The following is a 20,876-nucleotide window of genomic DNA, read 5'->3' on the forward strand; positions in this document are numbered from 1 at the left end:
TTTTTTTTTGCTTAGGGAATTGCTTGGCCTTCACTGCTGCTAGTGAAGACAATACTGGCACAAAGAGTTATGTGCAAAAAACAGCCAGGAAGAAGGCTGGGCAAAGATTTCTAGGACAGAGTAGTATCTAGAACTGAAACCTGGGTGAAAAACACCATGAGAAAACAACAGGTTTTTTAGGACTTGCCAGCAAAAAATATCACATGGTAGAACTAGAGGAAAAAAAAAACAAACAAGCAGTTATTTGATTAGTGAAAGAAGCAATTCTTGAATTCCATTACTCATTTGGTTTTAGTCTTTACAGAAAGAATTTTTTGGCAAGGATTTTTGGGTAAGGGCAACAACTACTTATGAATGGAAATATAAAGATATATATTCCACCAATTTCTGCATCCTTTACAATTTGTTATTTTCAACTGAAGATACTGGAAATAATTGGATTTGCTCAGTTTTATCTCATAAATTGTGCTGCAATACAGAAGGATTTAGTGTTTGAGCTATAACTGAGCAGAAACAAACAGCCAAGGAAAAGAGCCCAAAAGCTCCAAAACAACTCTTTGCCCTTTTATTGTGATGCTTGCGTTGCTCAATGCCACAAAATCTCTCTTATTACTTCAGCTGCACTTACTTGGTGAACTTCCATCCAAAACAGTCTCAGAAGAGCATGTCTGCAATTATTCCCTCCCTGCATTTCCTAGGAGAAATGTGCTATTACAGTATTGCCATAGAAAAAAACCAGTTTGTGTACTGTTATATTCTCTTTCACAAAAACACAGTGAATGCATTCTTTCAGGCTACTGCCTATATGATATCAACGTGGGCTTTTAGGTAGGCAGTTATTCCAAGGCTGTGGCCACCAGCTGCATGAATCTCCTCGAACAGCTGCTGCCACATGTACTTGTAGACAGAGCACCAACAGAAGCCAGGCTTTCAGAAATCCAAAGCAGCAGATAAACTGAAGAATCATAAAGATTCACTTAGATGAATACAAATTTCTCAAAGGAACTTCAAGGGAAAAAGAAGTGTGGGATGTACATGGACAACTAAGCAAGATGCCTCAACAATAAGAAACCTTTTTTTTTTTTTTTCCACTTTTGTGAAGTAGTTTTGTGCTCTACTTGTCTGTGCAGACACAGGCTGGGAAGATGAGGATCAGGCACACTTTGCATTACAAATGTTAAAATTGGAAACAATGATCCTCATCCTATTCAGTCCTTTAATGTTCCTGATTTGTAAGCTGGCTTGAATTCTGTCAGGAAATACCATTCTTGTCTCTGCCATCTCTGAGAAGACTGACACTGAAATAAAATCCAGATGCATGTTAAGTGACCTGTAGGGCCTCAGCCTTCTGTATAAATTTATTGTTTTAGGTCTTAAACATTCCCCAGCTTCCACCCCCAAAGATACAAGAAAGACCTGGCCCACAGGGAAACACTCTGCAATTTCTGTATTAGAATTACAGTGCTCTTTCCAGTTACATGGAGAACTGGATGTCAGAGGAGAAGTTAAAAAGGAAAAAAAAAAGGGCAGGAAAAATGCTAAGATAGGTTAATTCATTTCAACATCTTCATCAACACAGGCGCCAGTTGCTCTTTCAGCTGTGGATCAATTTGAATATTGCTCAGTTCTTTGATATTGAGGATCATCTCATGGGCTTGGAAAAAAAGCTCTTTCCCCACAGCATCCTCCACCCGCCTGCGCCACTCCCTCAGCCTGGGTCTGTCTTCAAAGATGTCACAACCAACTCCAACAGGCTGCAGAAAGGGGAGAGAGCAACAGTGAGGCTTGGGGCAGTCCCTTCTTAACTGAGACAACAGGCACTACAAGTATACTTGCAGGTAAAGGGAAAAAAAGGGAAGAGCTCATAGAGGAGCAGTAGGAAGAAGGGAAATCTCTGGTCAGTGTAGCTATCTGGGGGACACAAAAGCTAACCTGTATTTTAAAGGGCATTTACAACTCAGTTCCTGGGTGCTGGAATAGCTGTTTAGGGCAGCATAGATAACCACATTCTGTGAGTGATTTTCAGCCACGACACTGAAGATGTGGTGGGCTGGCACCCAGGGAGCACTGCCCAGTTTGCAGTACAGAGTGCTGGATTATACAGCAACACCCAGCACAAAATGTGTTTAACTGAACCAGTGTCCTAACTAACATAATCGACCCCCTTCTGCTTTCTGCCTGTGCCACTCTCTGGAACACACTGTAGAGAAGCAGAACTGCTGTTTTTCAGTCCCTTGGACACTGAGCTGGGAGAAAGAAATCACTGCTGGGCTGAAGGATCCAGACCTGGTGGTCTGTCAGGGAAAAACCAGTTTGTAACAGACTTAATTTGATTGCCTCTATCTGAGGCAATTCTTTCATCTTCCAGACATGGCATGGGCAAGTATTATATTCTTGAATGATAGAAATATTCCTGTATGGTTGTCTCATTTCATCAGACCTGTCTGCTATTGCTTCTCATTTATATATATATTACCTCCTTCTCTGGAGGTTAAAAATAAAGTCATGACAAAAAATGAAGAAGAGGTTATTGCTATAGATGAGAAACAAAAGAGATCTGTTGCAGCCAGCTTTTTTTTTTGATTTTCGTTGCTGTTCTGAGCCCACTCCCACATTCTCCCCATTGTCTTAGGCCATTTCTGCTGAAATATGCCCTTGCTTCTCCTGCTAGTGAAGAGTTACCACGTGCTGCCCCCTCCCTGCTCGGCAGCATCTGTTTTCCTTGTCTGACACTTCCTCACCACGCTCCAGGCACTCACTTGCATCAGTTCCACAATGGCCACAAGATCTGCCAGGGAGATCTCACTCCCGATGATAAAAGCCTTGTCCTGCAGAAACCTCTCCTCAAATTGCTTCAGGGAAGTGGACAGCCCCTCCATAACCTCCTGGAGCTTCTCTGAGGGCAGTGGCTGCCCTGTGAAGAGGGGAATCAACACCTGAGGAGAGAAGGGACATAGCAGTACACATGACCATCTTCTCTGGTAGTAGTAATTGAAGTTACACCCATGATCATCAGTGCCCTGCAATCAAGCCACAGAAGGGGATGGCAGAGCTTCCTGGGCTGTGGCAGCTCCACAGAGCTCCTGGACAGAGAGCACACCAGCAGTCCTTAGTGTGACCTGGCACAGCAGTGACCTCCAGTTAATCAGCAGCAATGTGCGGAACAAAATCAAGGATCCTCACCTCATTTTGTGCCTGGCAGCTGTTCCCTCCCACTCCACCCTGTTGGGCTACAAAAGGAAAACAGGCAACAGCTCTAGGGAAGACAAATCTCTGCCACAGTCACCCCTGCCACATCCTCTGTGTTACCAGGAGCTGCCCAGCAGCCACCCCTGCCAGCCACCCTGCTGTGGAACTGGATGCTGCAGGCAGCTGCCTGTCCCGCAGGGTGACGGAGAGGAGGGAATGGTGGTGGCTGTGGCAGGAGCACCAGAAGGACTGGAATTCATCAACACTGGCTGGAGAGACAGAAATGGCTTCCTCTGTGTGACAGCAGCCAGCGAGGCTGGAAGTGGTCAACACCGTTTTTACACAAATCTTTCAGTGGCTTAAAGCATCATTCTTTAAACCACTAGAAACTTTTCTGGAGCAATCACACAAGAGCAGTCCTTGTGTCTGCACAGACTTGCTGGCACAGGGGGTAGTTGCCTTTCCACAATATTTTTCACCAGTCACAGAGGTGTATGCACCACTGGAGCCCACCCACAGTGTTTCACAGCTGTGCTGCCTTCACCTTCCACAGCTAAAGAAGTACAGTTTGTTTAGAGAATCAAAATTATAAACACAAATTTCAATCAGTGCGAGTGAACTGAATTTCTACTTACTGCTAGTATATGCAACAATTCAAGTTGGGATTGCTTAATCCAAGCCAGGATTTTGGCCAAATACATGTGGAATCCATTTCATCATAAAATTTGTGGCCAGTTCTCTTCCTAAGTGATTCCAATTATGCATGATGGGATCTTAGAGTAAAATCACTTGAAACAGCATCTTCTTCCTTTTCCTTATCTCAGGGCTGTCTAACTTCTCCCATTTTTAGCTAATATGCTTTTCTTACATGGTAGCTTTATATGTTTCCATATTTACAGTTATTCTGAGGACCTTTTCTGCATCTGGGCTATCTAATCACCATCAGCAGCAATTAGTTGGATTTCTTTCCCTTGGAGCACCGCAGGCTTCCAGCATGCTGTGGCTGGAAGAAACTGCTTCTTGTATGAATCAGCCTCATATTTGAATTGCTCCTGTGTACCCTATAGCCAAACAATCAAATACCAATAAATTCAGGAAGATAAATGAGTCCTGATATGCTTTGTTAGGCACAAACAAGGGCAAACTTTACAGGGGAGTAGTGAAGTTACCTGTTTACTAGCAATCCTGATTTCATCTGAAATTCCACACCAGCTGTCCTTGCAGAACTATACTTGCACCTAGGTCTCTCTAGGGATAGTTGGCTGGAAGTAGGTGTCCAGTAAAATCATCTGATACTAAATGATTTTCTGGCTCAGGATGAATCAGGTAATTTTGCCTAAATGTAAATTGACCTGACTACACTGAGTAAAGAAAATCTGCCTCTCAGTGTCTCTCTGCTCTCTGTCCCTGAGCATATTTCAGAGAAGCACATAAGCGTGCTGGAAGCAGAAGACTCCTTCTGGATTTCCACTCTTAAGAAGCTGCAGGAACTTTATGAAGAATGCAAGTCTTTCTGCTTTCAGCAACAAAACAAATGTTCACCAAAGCCAAACTGCCTATGTGCACACTCTGCACAGCTGTGCAGGGAGGGGGAGGCCCTTGGAAGCAATACTAAGTCTGTTACATATTCGCTCACAAATCCAGGCAATGAAAGTCTGTTGAGTTTGAGACCTTCTGTACCAGACCAAAATGGCCAAATCTGCTTTTGCCAGATCCTGATGTTGATCAGTTTGGAACCACTCCCTCTCCAACAGCTCCTTTCAGCTAGGAATGGCCCAGGTTTGTTGTTTCATCACAGCAAACTGTCTCTGAATTGGGGCTGTTAAAATGCTCAGGACTCTCACAGGACAACATCCCTTTACTCACGTTTTTCCATTCAGTCTCCTTACCTTGATCCACATGGTCTTAGGAGCATTAGCCCGGATGTTAGCGTGGTGCCAGGAGAGGTACTCATCCACCCGGGCCCGTTTCTGGATGTCTGAGGGGTACCAGTGGTCAGGAGTGTTGTACTTTCGGCTCAGGTACAGCAGGATGGCAGTGCTGCTCACGTGTCAGCAGGAGACAAGAAAGGGGTCAGGTGGTTACGATGCAGAATGCTTCTGCCTAAGCTCCCTCTCCTGCTCCTTCTCAGCTTGTTGCTTCCACTAAAAAACATCCCAGTCAGGATTTCCAGTGGAGTCTAAGGACCATATAAAAGCATCTAATTCATGTTGACATCAGTGCCCTTCCATGAAAACTTTAACCTGCTGGAAAATCACAGCACTGTTCTATGGTGCTACTGGACAGTACTGGGTCAAACAAAAATAAACCTCCATGATCATCTATCAGTGATGGCAACTCCACTTGCTCCTTGCCTGTTCTGACCCATCTCTCTGAGACCTGTGATGTTTCTGTGCCTGTGTACTAAATGAAACTCTCTGATGGGTTATTGCTGCCTTTTCATCAGATCTGTCTCCAGCATGCAGCTTCCACTGAAGTCAGTGGGAGTCTCAGCAAGGAAACCCTACAGAATATTTTTGTGTTTGTCCAGATGTTTATACTTTCACTAACTGGCAGAAGTCAGATGGAAAAATGTCTTAGTCATCTGCAACAATACTTAGGCTATTACTACAAAAAAAAAAAAAAAGCCACAGAAAATGTGCTGACAAAATGGAAGAAAATGCAGACACCCCTGCCATGCTGATACCACTATAGTTAAATTGTTTCAGTATTATGACATCATTAACCAGTTTCCATAATAATCTTTTAATGTAAAGCCTAAATTTTATCTGTGTAGATGCTCTCTCAGCCTTCATAACTAATTCAGATAAACAGAATTCTTTCCTAGAGTAAAAGGGATTTCTTTTCCTAGGGTGAAAGGGATTTTTATAAGCTTTAAACATCTCCCAGAAATGTTTATAATCCCATTTTGAGGTAAGTGCATTCAGGGTGAGATGAAGAAGCTAAGTCAGCTGAGTTGTTTACATTCTGAAAGATAATTCAAACAGAAAATGGAAAGAGATCAAATGAGGTTATACTATTAAAAATAACCAGCATGTTCATATATTCTGTGATCCTTAATTATTCCATGGGAATGACATCTTCTGAATGCAGCACAGATTGCTGGTACCCAAGGAAGTCTGTGGACTGAGTTCTTACCATTCTGCAAGGGTGAAGTCTCCGTCCTTCAGTGCTGGTACTTTCTTCAAGAGGCTGACTTTGCCTGCACCTTCACTATTCGATGGCCCTAAGAACATGAACAGACAAGTCTGAGGTTAGAAGTGTATCTGCCAGTGCATGATAAATGAAATATCTGCGGCCAGCTGGATGATCAGTGAACTGTGTGAGGTTTTCCCAATAGGGTCATAGCTCACAAGTGAAAGGTAATGAAATGGCAGTCAGCCTAAGAGCTGTCTGCAGAGGCAGCAGGCTCAGACTGACCAAGTGGCATGGAGCAGTTTATATTTTTATATTTCTAACAGGAGTTCTCTTTCTTGACTCAGGTACCAGGATACTTGCAGAACTTACTGACAGAATGGACATTGGCTAGGGGCAGGGAAGCTCAGACACCTCAACCCTGCACTACTCCTGACTCTGTTACTCCTGGCTCTGCATGTCAACCTCCTTCTAACAGGAAAACACAGGAGGAAGACACCATTCCATAAGAGTTTAAACTCCACAGTCCCTTGGAGGAATTAACAGCTGACTATCTAATCAGGCTTTCGGTTTCCCACTGCTGGCACCAGACTTGCCAGTCTGCAGTTAAATGCCAGGGAATTGCACAACAGCCCAGGAACACCTGAGTAAGAAAAGCTGTGAGGAATTTGTTTGCTTTGCTTGTTTTAAGTTCTCCTGAGGAGACATGACAATTAAAGTGCAAATCCTGATCAAATCAGCATGACCAGCAGGAGGTCTTGTACAAAACTCCCTTTGTTCAAAAAAAGACAAGAAAAAGGATCATTAACTTATAGTGACCTCCATCTCTAAGAACTATTTGTACCCATTGAGGAAGCAGTAGCAGAGGCTACATTACTGGACAAATGTGCAGTAGGAAACAGTCTCTGGGAAATAAAACCAGCCTCTGGACAAACAAATTCATTTGCAGCTGGTTTGGGAAGGGCTGGGAGAAGGCAGGTTGCTGCATTACAATTACAGACTGCTTTTCCTTATATCCATTTCACATAATGAGTTAAATCAAGCAGAGAATACATTACCACTTGGTCTCCTTTCCAGCTGACTAGCCTCTACCTTGTTTCTTCTTTGAGAAGATGGGGTTTTTTTTTAATTCCAGTGTAAGTAGCTTCATCAGAGATTAAGGGATTTGAAGGGATTCAAACCCACATTTTCCCTTTCATTAGGAAAAGTCTCTGTCTGCCTGCTGTGAATATGGCTTCCAGCTTAGCTGGGTAAGAGGTTCCAACTGCTCAGCAGAACCAGGCAACACTGTCCAGAGAGGTAGGAAACCCTAGGTAGGGCTTCTCAAAAATAATAGCCTGACAGAAAGTGCAAGTTAAGCCTAAAAACTGAGAAAATTGAGTATAAAAATGTCCAAAAGTGGGCAAAGTACAAGATGTGTCACCCCCATGATTTGTATCACAGAAACAGCGAGGCAAATGTTTGTAAATCTACTGTCATGCAAGGAATTGCTCAGGGAAGGTGCTTTGTGATTTTAGAATGGCCCCAAAGGCCAGTGGTCACCACACACCCAGCCCTGGTGAGATCTCTAGTGTTCACCTGGTCTTTGGAAAAATGCAGTAGAAAGTTGCCAGTCAGTGATGCTTACAGCTAACGAGCAATCCCTCGTCAGACCCAGCTGTTTGGTTGTCCTGCTGTCTGTGTTTATAATCCAGGGCAGCAGGGAACTAAGAAACAAGGATATGAGATGTAAGCAGTGGGTGAGGGCAGCTTGAATCAGATGTCAGAGAGCTTTCATCATACAGCAATTCTAGCAGGAATACTGAGCATATTTGTTCCCTGACGGAGCTAACATGTCCTTACAGCAGGCTGGACAGTAGGTCAGTGTCTGTGACACAGCCAGCACCACAGCCTGGGGAGGGAATCAGTTACTTTGGTTTGTAGATAGACATAAAAGACCTGTGCTGAGACTCTGACTGAGCTGTGAACTGGTAAATGCCTTGGTGTGAACACTAACTCCAGGCTGCTTCAATGGGACCCACTGATTATTGTATGAAAATAGAGACCAATATTTGTATTTGCAGTTTAGCAGAACTTAAGCTTGTGCCTCTCTTCCAGCCAGCAGAGCCAGCCTTTTTGTTTAGTGGTGTTGGGTGGTCCATCTTCATCATTCCTGTGATGTTGGCTTGACTTACAGTTCTGTTTGACATCAGTTGTATCTGGGGTAGTTGGTTCTTGATCACTCCCAAGGATGGTTGGAGGTACAGATATATAGATAGATATAGGTACACACACGGTGTGTATTGTTGGGCTTTGAGGTGTAACTTCAACAAGCAGAGTATCCACAGTCAAAAAGCAGGGCAGGCTGCACACATGAGGAAATCTTAAGCCTAAGTCATAGTGCAGAGAAGGAGGTTTATTGGTGGGTGAAAAGAGCACTGGAGAAGATTTTATGGAAATAGAAGGGGGGAAATCCCATTCTATTTGCCAATCACATCTATTTGCCTAATCATCTAATCCTCAATCAAGGGTTCCAAAGTAATGTGCTTTGCCTTAGGCACAAAAGTAACAATTTATATGAAACACAACATTTAAATGGGCAACAGTCATACAGCTGGAGGAGCCTGAACAGGGGTGCAGCAAAGTACAGCATTCCCAGAGCACTCCTCGGCTGTCAGTGTGACTAATTTGCTAGAAATGGCTAGAGGAACATTCCTTGGAGAGCCACAAAAATAGATGCAGCAGAGCTACGAGACTGCTCTGGGAACTGGAGCCGCACGGTCGAACCACGGCGTTCAACACCCCTGGGCAGCGCAGGCATTCAGCATCACCCGGGTGACCCGGGGAGCTCGTCCTTCCCTCTCAGCGGGCAGAAGGACGCGCTGCAGCTCCAGTGCCGGGAGGGGAAGGGGTTCCCCCGGGGTCCGTGGGAGCGAACCTCCGCCAGGTCCAGGGCCGCAGCGGCGGGCTCAGCCCGGCCCCGGCCGGGGATCGCCTTACAGCCGAGCGCTCGCGGGGCCGCCGCCCGCCTGTGGGGACCCTCCCGTCCCCTGCCCTGCCCTCACCTGCGCGGGGCTGCTCCGCGCCGCTCCCCGCCGCCGGCTTCTTCCCCAGCACCGAGTCTGCCAAGAGCCAAGAGAGCGGCTGAGCCCGCGCCCCGCCGGGCCGCGCCCGCCCCGGCCCCGCCGCCTCGGGGCAGCGCGGCGGCGGCCGCGCCCGTCCCACCTTTGAACAGCTCCACGTGCTTGAACTCGAAGGGGATGTTGTTGCTCCGGGCGAAGATGTAGATGGAGCGGCAGGGCTGCGAGAGCAGGTCCAGGTACAGCTCCAGCCCCATGCCGACCCGGCCCGCCCTGCGGGGAGCTGCCGCGGCTCTGCCGCCGACCGCCCGGGGCCGCCCTGCATGGGCCGGCGGGGGCCGAGCCGCGCCGGGCGGGAGGTGCCCTCCGTCCCTCCCTCCTTCCCTCCCCCGGGCCGCGCCGGCGGCCGTGCGGGGCGGGAGCGGAGCGAGCGGGGTCTGTGCCGTGGGGGCACCGCGGGAAGCCGCTCTCCTCCGTGGCCAGGACTGGAGAGTGCCGGAGGACCCCAGGAGAGCCCACCTCAGCCGGGGCAGGGAGGCACGGCCGGAGATGGGACAGGGGTTACAGAGTTCCCATTCCCACAGCGTCAGGCGGCCCTGGCCCTCTGTGGCTGGCATCGTGTTCATTCATTTTCCTTCAGGAAGGGAAGGTAATGTGAGCAGCGACACGAGTAGCGGTCAATTACCAGCCTCAAAAGAGAGGTTGGTACTAAGCAGTAAGAGAGAGGGGGCTGTGGCTCCCCTCCACAGCTTTGCTGGCACCGCAGGGTCTCGGAGCTACTCACCCACGGCATCCCACTGCGACTTTCACAAGGTAAATGCTGAGTTTTGTAACACAGTTCTGCAGGGCTGTGCCACGCTGCAGACAGGGCCTTTGCACAGTGTCCTCTAAGCCAGTGTTAATCACACGCTGCCAGATCTCAGTAGGGCTTTCCGTTCAGAACATAATTCTTTCGTCACATAGTCTCTGCTGCAAGGTGACATCTGAATGGCAGTGAAGTGTGGAGGACTTCTCTGTGGATATTACATCTGTATACTCACTCTAAGTGACTTTCCTCTCCCTGGTGTTTGTCACTGGCACTGAGCCCAGAGCGTTTCACAGCTGTGTGATTTGGGAAGGTGACGTGCTGGCTGAGCACAGGGACCTCTGGGACCTGTGAGATAGAGCAGCTCAACCACTCAGGCAAAGTCACCCCCAATCAAACCCACCTCAGCTGTGCTGACACCTTGCTATCAGTGTTGTGCCACAGAGCTTGTATGTCACACACAAATCTTTGGAAAGAGCCATAGGAATCTCAGGGAGAGGGAACTGGAGTTGCTCTTTTTACTGTGAAAAGGTTTGGGTACTGATCTGGGAGCTTGCGGACTAGACAAATTACAAACTGGAACATTTCCAGGGGTTTAGAACTTTCCGATTTAGAAGAGCACTGTAAGAATTTTTCAGTTTCTCAGCCAGAACAGGGAGAGGGGCTGTGCACCCCCTTCACTTCCCCTGCAGCACAGTTCAGCCTCTTGAGCACCTGCACCCAGCACTGATATGCTGGAGAGATCATGGCTCATAGAGTCTTGTGGCAGCTGCTTGAGTTCAAACACCTTCAGTGCAAAGGAATCTGAAATGTTAAAGGAGTGGGGAAAAGGAGCATGAAAGTGGCTCTGCACAGGTAAATAGTCAGAGAACTCTTTGTGCTTCAAAGTGCTCCCATGCCCATACTCTGAGAAATCATTGAGAAGAGTGTTGATCTCAGCAGTGTGCAGCAATATTAGCAGTGTGGGTTCACTTTGCTCCTTTATTCATGGTTCAGTTGATCCATTAGTCCTATCTGAACTTCAAAGATCTTTTCATGTGCTTCCTGGAAATGTTCCTTCCTTAAGTTTTTCTCCAATTTGCTGACTGCGCTGCACAGCCCACATAACCAAAGAGATATTTTTATCTGGTTGTGTTATAGGGCATTTGATTGATTATTCCTGGCTCCAGGCTAGTACTTCTAGCACTGTATTTTCATTTGACTCCATCATCTCAAAGACCGTTTTTCCTGTCCTTATTTTCTCTGTCAGCATTTTGGAAACAGGAACAAGACAGAAAAAAATGCATTAACTTTTGCAGTTTATTTCTTAATCATTTAGAAGAAGTCTCAGGATGTCTTTCTGTTTTTTAAACATTCCTCCTATTTTGTATGTTACAGCTTCATTTTCTTCCAAAATCACAGGTTCTCACTTATTTCCAAATAGCTCTGGCAGGAATTGAGAAAGTTGAATTGTTTAAGCTGACACGTTAAGCTGAGAGTGGAGGTGTAATCCCTCTCCCTTTTCAGGGTGAAAGGGGAGTAGACACTCAACAGACCTTGTACCAAGGCAAGCAAAACTCTTGCACAACCTGTTGGGTTTTGGGAGGCAGCTCCCAGGGCTTTCAATCTAGGAACTGGAACCAGACAAGATCCAATGACACAAAGCAACAAAATACAGAGGTGGAGGAATAGCAAAAGGCAAAGTACAAGGATGAGCAGCCTTATCTCCACGATTTAGAGCAAAGAACAAGGCAGATTTATGTTTTATAACTCTGTGGCCATCCAAGGTGTTACTCTAGGGAGGTGCTTTGTCCTGTGGGAATGGAAGGGCTCAAAATGCCACTGGTCACTGCAAACATACCAGGCAGAAAGTATGGGAAAAACAATTTAAAATCCCTTCCTGTCATCATGGCTAGGCTGGAATGAGGCAAGTGTACTTATCCTTTGTGAAACAGCAGTGGAGGAGCAGCAGAGGGCCAGCTCTGAACACAGCTCCAGCTTGGTTTTGAGGGCAGGCGTCCTTGCAGGAGTGCACGACGGGTGACATTTAAGGAACTTGTGCCTCATTCCAACAAGCAGAAAATTGGCTCAAGATTTTTATGTGGAGCTTTTGTGCTACAAGTATAGTAAATAAAAAAAGTTTAAAAAATACACTGTATTTGCAATGGTTTGCATGCAGAGCAGCCCTGTCTGGAGATTCTGCAGGGAGATGTGTGTCACAAAAGACTCTGCTCTTAAGTCCATTTTGAGATCTGTCAAGATTAGCACCCTACATAATAGACTCTTGGTTTTGATTGTTTCCCTGCTCTGCTTACACTTGAACAGAATGTGTGGGAAATATTTATGATGCTGGTAGAAGTTTGCTCTCTCCAAGAAAGGGAAAAGTTGAAAGTCAGGGAAGGTAGAAAGGTGCCAACAGCAGAGTGCAGCGAGGCTGGGCAGCCTCGGTAAGGCAGCAAAGGCACCTCTTTAACTGCAGGGGTGCAGAGCAGCCCAGCTGGGAGTGTGGTAAAGCTGCAGTTAGAGGAAGGAAGTGGTACAACATAAACACCTCCTGGGGCTCAGCACTGTGGCAGCTGCAGCAGGACAGGTCGTCAGGCATTGCTGCCCAGGCACCAGGCATGCAAGCACTGAAGGGCCAGAAGAGAGCCGCTCTCTTTGGCTTTGCTCACTGGCATGCAACAGGCCCTTCTCAACAAACCTACCAATAAAACATCAGGTAAGAAGACAAATATCCCTGCACGCATCAGCACGGAAAGGGAGAGAGTTTGAGGGCAAATGTGCCTTTTTACCACTGACATTGGGGGTTTCCTGCAGGTTGGAAGGATAGAAAGCAAAGGCACCAGCCTGCTTGGCTCCTACAGCTCAGCCTGCAGGCATGTGCAATGCAGACTGTGGTTCGTGTGGCCCTTTGAACTAAAGGGCAGGTTTACTCAGAAAACAAACAGAAAAGCCAGCTGGCTCACTCCCCAAAAACAGTAGATCCAACTGAAAGAATGTGTGAGACTTTGAGCAGCTCCATTCACCATTTCTGGGTAAATAACTCGACTTGCATTCAGACTGACATCTCACACCCAGCATAGCATGGTGTAACCAGCAGCAGAGGCAAACAGACTTCCAGGTACAAACACAGCTTAACAAGGAGGGGAGAAAAACAACTCTGCAAACTGGAACCCTCCTCATGGAGGCCTGTACCTGGAAATGGGGGGTCACAGGGACAGGAGAACAGGAAAGCAGGAATGGCACAAGGGGACACGGGCTATGGTTATGAAGGGTGCTGCACAGGTGTGGAGGATGACTTAATGTCCACTTCCTTCCAAATCCTGATTACAAATCCAAACAGAGCAACAACACCTGGCAAATGCAGCCATTGGCTTGATGGAGATTCTGAGGATACTGAAGAGCAGTGGAGCATTAACCATGTGTGGGACATGCCCCAGCTCATGTACCAAGCTCTCTGCTCACACAGGGCTGGCCAGCACAGCCCCCTGTGCTACCAGTGCTAGCCCAGCCCCTGCAGCACTCAGTGCTGACAGCCTAGCCAAAATGGTTTCTGCTGTGCTGACAAACCACTCTGGGAGAGGGACAGAGCATGATGTGGTTTGCAGAGGGAACCGTGTGGTTTGCAGCAGCTTGACCAAGAAAAGCAGCTTTTCTCCCCTGTGAAGAATGTTCTTTGTAGAGTGTAGCATGAGCCTCTGGGCGAGGAGCTTTATTGACTCTGTCCTTGCCAGAAGCTGGAGGCATCCCTTGGGTACCAGCACAGCTCCCTGCTCCTGGGCACTGTGTCCCTTTGCTCTCACAGGTGACGCAGCAGCATCTAGTGGCCAGATGTTCCAAAGGCCCTGGCAGGATTCCCACAGGGGCTGGGTGCTGACCTGTCTCTTTCCTAAAGAGCGAAAATCTTCCAGCAGACTGTTTCCACTTGGCAAAGTGAAAACCATCTGCTACAATGTTTTTTCCTTGTTTCAGACACACCTGTCCTGCCATACCCTCAGGAAACCTCTGCTCTGGCCTGAAAAACTCAGAGCAGAGGCGGGAGGGCAGCTCTGACTGCCCCTGCTCCCACACAGCCTGAATCACCTCAGCCCTGAAACAGATCCAGTGGTGCTGGAGCATGAAAGAAAAGCCTACAGGGCTACAGCTCCCATGCTGCAGTGGACAAGAGGGAAAAGCTGCTCATGGCAGTATAAGATGTATTTTTCTTCCCTTCTAAGTTGCAGAAAGGCTGTGAATGAAGGCAAGCACATTTTGTGGAATGGTGTTGATGATTTTTAGAAGACATGTTAAAAGACTATGATAAGCCTTCAGAAAAATAATCCATTTTATTAGAGCATAACCCTCTAATTCTGCTTTAGGAGCTGCTGCTTGAAATTCTCCATCAACTCAGGTGCAAAGTGATCAGCAGTCAAGTTCTTAACGTTCATGATCTCCTCATGGGCTTCCTGGAAGAGCTGCTTCCCCACAGCTTCTTCCACCCGCCTGCGCCACTCCTTTAGCTTCGGCCTCTCCTCAAACAGGTCGTAACCGGCACACACGGGCTGCAGGGACACACACAGCACCCGGGAGTGAGGCAAACAGGGCATTTGCCAGGGATGGCACCAATGAAAATGGATATGCTTCTGGCTCAAGGCAGCAGACAGTCATGATGTTAGGTGGAGCTCGTCTCTGGCTCTTAGGTCATAGGAGGTGACACCCTCAGCAGCTGCTGTCCCCTGGGACGTGCAGCAAAGAGCTCTGCCGTGGCTAACCCAAGAATGGCCTAACTCAGAGCATGGAAGTCCGTGCACACCAACACAGCTCTTCCAAATATCTGTACTTTCCTGCCTAGTTTGTAATTTATCTTTCTTTCCTGATGAATTCTATCCATATTTCTATAGAAAGAACTGTTTCATCAAAGTAGCTTTTTCCCGGTAAACTTAACTGTGATCAAAGTCAAAAAGGAGCAAGACTTAACCCCAGGGAAGATCTGGCATTACAGAGGTGGGGGTGCAGCAGCCCCCCCTTGGCCTGGCCTGCCCACAGCCCAACTCTCATGTCCAGCAGTGAGTTGTTGGGGTTGATGCTCACCTGCATGAGCTCCACCAGCGCTACGAGGTCTGCCAGGGAGACCTCGCTGCCTGCGATGAAGGGCTTGTCCTGCAAGAACTTTTCCTCAAACTGCTTCAGGGCAACGTTCAGCTCCTCAGTAACAAACTCCAGTTTCTCTGGAGGAAGTGGCTGGCCTGTGATGAGAGGCAGCAGCACCTGGTAGGGAGAAGAAACAACTTGGTTTTTATGTGTTTCCTTCCAAATCTAGTCATCACACTCTTATTGCCACCTTCTGAGGATCCCTCACCAGCCATGCATGAGAACAACCAGAGCTGCCCATCAGCCTTGCCAGGTGAACATTAATGTCAGTCATTACTTCCTGCCTCTCCTTGTCTGCTGCCTAGAAATCTGGAAATTCAACCACAAGAGTCTCCTCTCAAAGTGATGCCTTGTGAGGGCTGACCTAGAACAGAGACTAGATGGAGCTAAAGAATAAAGTAGGGATTTATTAGGAGGCCTCAATAGATACATCTTGGGCAGCACAAGGGCCCAGCCAGGGCTACATCCAAGATGAACCCAAAATGGTCACAAAATGGACCACCAGTCACAGGGTCTCACTCTTTTATAAGTTTAAGTCCATTTGCATATTGGAGTCCATTGTCCAATTCCAGCTTTAGCCCATGAAGTCCCATCCTCCTTGTTTTTTTCTCTTCAGCCCATGTTGTTTGTACTCTTGGGCCTGAGATTTGGATCATTTGTCCTTGGTCCCCAGCTGGAGAAGGAATTGTTTTGTCTCCCTGCTCTGTGAAGAGACCTCACCATCCCCTCATATGAAGCCCAGACCCACACACTAAAGCAGCACAGAATGTGAAAAAACATAAAAGCTAAAACCTGAGGCATCAAAGGGAAGACTGTATCATCTGCCAGCACCTGTGTTTTGTTTTCCAGAGGGAGATTGTTTCCTTCCATGGAGCTGGGCAGCCAGCACTGAGCTGTGTCTGGGGGGAGCTGCTCACCCAGGACACATTTGCTCTGGACCTTTGGCTGCACCATGAAGGATCCAGGCTACTTCAGTTAGGCTCACTTTGGCAGCCAAGTCAGCTTTGTTCCTATCTCTCACTTGGCTTGTACCTTTGCTGAGAAAGGCCCTGCAGACAGGCAGGCCATTTCACTTACATCCTTAGCACCTCATTTTTGATATATAATGGTTTTACCTTGGTTAAGAACAACTTGCTCCCCTTCGCACGGATGTTGACATGCTGCCAGGACAGGTACTCATCAACCCTAGCCCTTTTTTGCAGGTCAGATGGGTACCAGTGATCAGGAGTCTTGAATTTCTGGACCAGGTACAGGAGGATTGCAATGCTGCCCAGAGAGCAAGAGAGACTGGTGAGCTGATCATCTGAGACCAAAGCATCTCATCCTTTCTTTTCCCCCCAGATTTTGCACTGCTGGACAAGCAGCTACACAAACCTGATGGGAGTCAGGTAGAAGTGCAGCAGGGCACAGCACAGGACAGAGTTTGTGCTGCTGCCTGTGGACCACAATCTAATATGAGTAATTGCCCAGCAAGACAGGTGTGGTCTGCTGGTACAGTTTTGAGCAAATAGAAGCTGCAGAATGAGTTTGTAGCAAATCTGAGCTTTACGTTGCCTGGCCATCCAGCAGTGGGTGCTTTATGTCAGATTTCCTGCACTGGCCTACAGCCTCCAGCTGCAGGCAGAGAGCAGGACACCTGGACAGGTATTTAAGCTCAGAAACACTGCCTACAAAGCAGCAAAGTAGCTCCAAGCAGCAGCTTTTTCTACTATTAATGCTGTTCAAGGTGCTTACGTAAGATAGCTTCTCTTGAAACACAGGTTTGTTATGTACAAGTGGAACACAGGATAGGAAGGACAAAAACCTGCCTGGACTGGAGTCCCAGCAGCACACTGGCAGAATCCAAGCATTGGGATAAACAACACTGCAGCAGGGGATTGAGCTTATTTGAGCCTCACCTCTCTGCTAAGGTGAAAGAACCATCCCTCAGTGCAGGCACCTTCATCAGGACATTCACCTTCCGGAACTCCTCTGTCTTGTGCTGCCCTGAGGAGGGAAATGAGAAGTTTTACTTGGCAGGGATACTCAGGACCTGTTTGTAAACACCTGAGGAGTTTGTGGGGACTGTTTAGCTTCAAGTTCCCATTTTTGATTGTGCAAATTGAGTCTTGTATCAAGTTTATAAGCAATGAATAAGTGCTGCAGGGTGGGTAGGGGGCCAGCCCTGTGGTATCAGCTTACTTGCTTCTTGCCTGCATACCAGACCCACCTCTCCACCAAGGGCAGGATGGTTAGGAGTCCTTTCATACCAACAGCACTTGACAGCCTGGGGCTCTCTCCACTCCAAGTTGGGTGCCTGGAGGTACCTGTCCTGTACAAACCCAGAGGGAGCACCAAGCACCTTGGAGGAAAGGGATCTCACTAAGCCTTTCCTCCAAGGAAGGGAGGACAGTGAGAAAGCAGATACTGTTTTCTGGAAGATAATGTAATTTATATTCAACTACACTTTCTAAAGTCCACAGATGAAAATAAATTCCTGTGATTCCATATAAAGCCATGGGTACTTCATTACAGGTCATTCAATTAGCTCCTGTGCATTTTGCATATCTTTTGTAAGAGTAAATATGGATTTGAGGTTGCTTTTAAGCTATCTTGTAGGTCCTCTCCAGAAGGTAGGCAGAGTGAACCTGACAGGAGAAGGTGCTTTGTTCATCCGAGGTCTCAGCGTACTCCATTCTGTCTGAAAGCAGTCTCAGAAGTTTATGTGACTTGTTTGTGACAGCCTTTTCTATCCACTCCCTTCAGCCACACGTGGCTGCCTGGGTATTCAAGCCCCTCTGATGTGTAACTAACCTTGTGCCCATCCTGCTGTGTGAGCCATCTGAGAACCTGTGTGCCAGAGGAGATGCTCTGGAAGCAAATTTAGTTTTTCTGTACTTGACAGACTTGATTTGTGATTATTCCCCTGTCACTTGGCTCACAGCCCATCTCCCCTACCCCTCTCAAAAAGATGAATTGTGCAGATTCCAGGTGTTCAGGTGTCCTTTGAATGCCAGCTGATCCCTATCCATTCCCACTCTTTCCACCCCTTTCATTGACACCTGCCCTACTGGGGCCCAAGAGCTTTTCTGGGGCATCACATCTAAGCCACGAGCTCAGTTCTGAGTATCAGTTCCCTCACCTTGTCCTTATAAACCGTGCAGTGTCAGGTACCAGTGCAGTGAGGCCTCCCCACTGTAGCACCCAGTGCAGGTACTGGAGAGCTTCCCCATGGCATGGGAGGGGCACGCTCTGCAGGAACGGGAGGAGATGCACCCAAATCACCCATCTTAAATTCACAGGCCAAAAGCAGGCACTGTTGCCAAGGGACATGGAGCATTGGGAATCTGTGATTTAATTCCCTTTCCTTCCTCTCACTTCCCCTATCCTTGCAGTTCAGTTCCATTTTCTTTGGTGCTCTCATTCCTTGCCAGTCTCCTCTCCTTTGCTCCAGTGTCTCACCACAACAATTAATTTATTGGGAAAGAAGGGGAAGGACACAAGATGAGCCAGCCCCCAGCTACAAACAACTGCAAAAATTTTTGCTATGAGACAAATGGGAGGAAAGCCACAGTAAGGTACAACCAACACACAGCTCAGGTGCAGGAGAACACCCAAAGACTCAACCACAACACATCTGAGGTTTCTCTCAAGTTGGAGTCTCTTTTGTTCCTTCCTCAATTTCAGCTCCAGGAGCCTTCTCATCTTTCATTGGTTTTAAACATTACTTACTGAGGCCTTTTCATGCCCAATGCATTACCTTAATTCCAAATCCATCAGATAGCTGGAGAGGTTGAAGATAGTTTTACCAGCTTCAATTAGAAGCTGGTAAATTAGAAAGAAAGAAGATACAGATCTCTGGGCCTCCTTTGGTGAAAGCACACCTTTGGACAGGCTCCTACCACTTATCAGTTGTTTTTAACCCAGCTAAACCATCTCCCTTCATTTCTCAATGTTCAGATTACTGCCAGCTGCAGTGTCTCGCTCCACAGCCTTCACAAGCTGGTCCTCAACCCTCCCAAAACAACCAGACCACAAACCACTCGACCCAGTAGAACACCCAGAGGGGCAGCCCTACCCCTGCCCTGCCCTAGCTGCACATGGGGACAGCTCGGCAAGCTGGTGCAAGACGAGCCTCCCAAGGGGGAGTTAGCCCCTGCCAAGAGAAGAGCTGCTCTCAGCAACTGCTGCTGCTTACCAGAGCACAAAGTTTTCTAAGCTGAATTCCTGAACGAGAACCACACACCTTGCTGTCCTCGCCCATATGTGAATGTCCCATCTCTGCAGCTTTTTGTTTCCCATCTAAATGGGGAATGCCTCAGACCAGGCACATCCTGAGCGCTTCTCAGAAAAGCGTCTCTGTTTTTCAGAGACCCATTTTCTGCTGGGTGGGGCCGATTTCGAAGATATCACATGCCTTGGCAGAGTCCCGTTTGCTGCAGAGGAGCACACGCACTGAGATCAGTACTTAAACTACAGGATTGCATTGGGGAATTAGGTATTGGTTTTGTGTAGGCACGAGGAACCCTCTGCAGCAGGCGGGCCACCCCACCCTCTCACAACATCTCGCACTGATGGGGACGGTGAGTTACCCTCCTGCTTCCACCCGCGGGCTGGAATCGAGCATCCCCCCGGGAGGGGCGAAGGGACCCGGAGTGCCGGCGCGGGGAGCAGCGGGACACCCGCAGAGCCCGGGGCTGGCACCGCCTGGGACACCGGGGCGCCGCCGCCGCCCCCCGGCCCCGCTCACCCTTAGCCAGCTGCACCCGCTTGAACTCGAAGGGGATGTTGTTGCTCCGGGCGAAGATGTAGAGCGCCCGGCAGGGCTGCGAGAGCAGGTCCAGGTACAGCTCCAGCCCCATCCTGTCGCTGTCGCTGTCGCCGCCGCCCACGCCCGGTCCTGTTAAAGCCGTCCCGCCCGGTCCTGTTAAAGCCGTCCCGCCCGGTCCTGTTAAAGCCGTCCCGCCCGGTCCTGTTAAAGCCGTCCCGCCCGGTCCCGCCAGCAGCGGTCCCGCCCCGGGCGGGGCGGAGCGGCAGCGCCCTGCGCTCCGCCACCCGCGGGGAGCCTGACTGCGGGACACGGCCGATGGCACTTCGGGCAAAGTCCCAGCTGGCTCTGCCACCTCACACCGGTGGCATATTGGCCCGTCCGATAACTGCCCTTCACGATAAAGAAACCACAGCCCGGCTGAGGGGACGCGAGAGGCAGATGCTGGTTTTGCCCGTGGGAGCTCACAGCTCTTGCACAAGAGGACTTTTCCATTCATGTGACTCCAGCAGCAGCCCAGAAACCCGTGCTATGGAAAAACAACTGGAGAGCAAGCAGTCACAGCAGGAGAACACATTGCTTCACTGCTATAAGAAAACCTTGCTCCTATCTTTACAAGATTCAACCACCATTCCCAAACCCTGTTTCCTCAAGATTCCCAGCTTTCAATAATTTACTGCTAATGCTGGTGTACATTTCTTTTGCTTTGCAAAACAAAAAGCCAGAGCTGGAGCCATTCCTGCTAAAGGAAAAGCAACCCTTAGAGAGTAGTTGGAGGCCACAGCTACATGGCAGCTGTAAGCCTTCTGCCAGGGCAGCTAAAAATACCATG

General features: G+C 48.2%; 2 protein-coding genes across 4 annotated transcripts; both read right to left on the minus strand.

The window, feature by feature from the left end:
• Window positions 1-1,321: 1,321 nt before the first annotated feature.
• Window positions 1,322-9,746, minus strand: LOC128816360 (glutathione S-transferase theta-1). 3 transcript variants are annotated; one of them, XM_053993927.1, is made up of 7 exons: window positions 9,529-9,746; window positions 9,369-9,425; window positions 7,952-8,030; window positions 6,328-6,415; window positions 5,079-5,229; window positions 2,760-2,936; window positions 1,322-1,754 (listed from the first exon to the last, which is right to left on the minus strand). In XM_053993927.1, exons 1-7 carry the CDS (start codon window positions 9,706-9,708, stop codon window positions 1,554-1,556), a joined length of 933 nt encoding a protein of 310 aa, XP_053849902.1. In that variant the 5' UTR covers window positions 9,709-9,746; the 3' UTR covers window positions 1,322-1,553. The 3 variants fall into 3 exon arrangements, with proteins under 3 accessions (XP_053849902.1, XP_053849901.1, XP_053849903.1); XM_053993926.1 differs by lacking the exon at window positions 7,952-8,030 and adding an exon at window positions 8,499-8,693 and having other exon boundaries at window positions 9,529-9,717; XM_053993928.1 differs by lacking the exon at window positions 7,952-8,030 and having other exon boundaries at window positions 9,529-9,712.
• Window positions 9,747-14,473: 4,727 nt separating this feature from the next.
• On the minus strand, window positions 14,474-20,156 carry GSTT2B (glutathione S-transferase theta 2B). The gene is made up of 5 exons (XM_053993871.1): window positions 20,027-20,156; window positions 17,196-17,283; window positions 16,413-16,563; window positions 15,238-15,414; window positions 14,474-14,708 (listed from the first exon to the last, which is right to left on the minus strand). The coding sequence occupies exons 1-5, from the start codon at window positions 20,136-20,138 to the stop codon at window positions 14,511-14,513; spliced, it is 726 nt and encodes a 241-aa protein (XP_053849846.1). The 5' UTR covers window positions 20,139-20,156; the 3' UTR covers window positions 14,474-14,510.
• Between the last annotated feature and the right edge of the window lie 720 nt (window positions 20,157-20,876).

Source organism: Vidua macroura, chromosome 18 (assembly GCF_024509145.1).
Source record: "Vidua macroura isolate BioBank_ID:100142 chromosome 18, ASM2450914v1, whole genome shotgun sequence".
Taxonomy (NCBI): domain Eukaryota; kingdom Metazoa; phylum Chordata; class Aves; order Passeriformes; family Viduidae; genus Vidua; species Vidua macroura.

What these genes read in the sequence shown, in the direction of transcription:
- LOC128816360 (XM_053993926.1), bottom strand. Translation starts at nt 9,640, where the DNA reads ATGGGGCTGGAGCTGTACCTGGACCTGCTCTCGCAGCCCTGCCGCTCC. An exon ending in GCACGTGGAGCTGTTCAAAG is followed by an intron (nt 9,426 to 9,528) that starts GTGGGACGGGCG and finishes GGCTCTTGGCAG; the next exon opens with ACTCGGTGCTGGGGAAGAAG. An exon ending in CGCGGAGCAGCCCCGCGCAG is followed by an intron (nt 8,694 to 9,368) that starts GTGAGGGCAGGG and finishes ACTATGACTTAG; the next exon opens with GCTTAAGATTTCCTCATGTG.
- GSTT2B (XM_053993871.1), bottom strand. Translation starts at nt 20,138, where the DNA reads ATGGGGCTGGAGCTGTACCTGGACCTGCTCTCGCAGCCCTGCCGGGCG. An exon ending in GCGGGTGCAGCTGGCTAAGG is followed by an intron (nt 17,284 to 20,026) that starts GTGAGCGGGGCC and finishes TTCCCTCCTCAG; the next exon opens with GGCAGCACAAGACAGAGGAG. An exon ending in TCTTTCACCTTAGCAGAGAG is followed by an intron (nt 16,564 to 17,195) that starts GTGAGGCTCAAA and finishes CTCTCTGGGCAG; the next exon opens with CATTGCAATCCTCCTGTACC.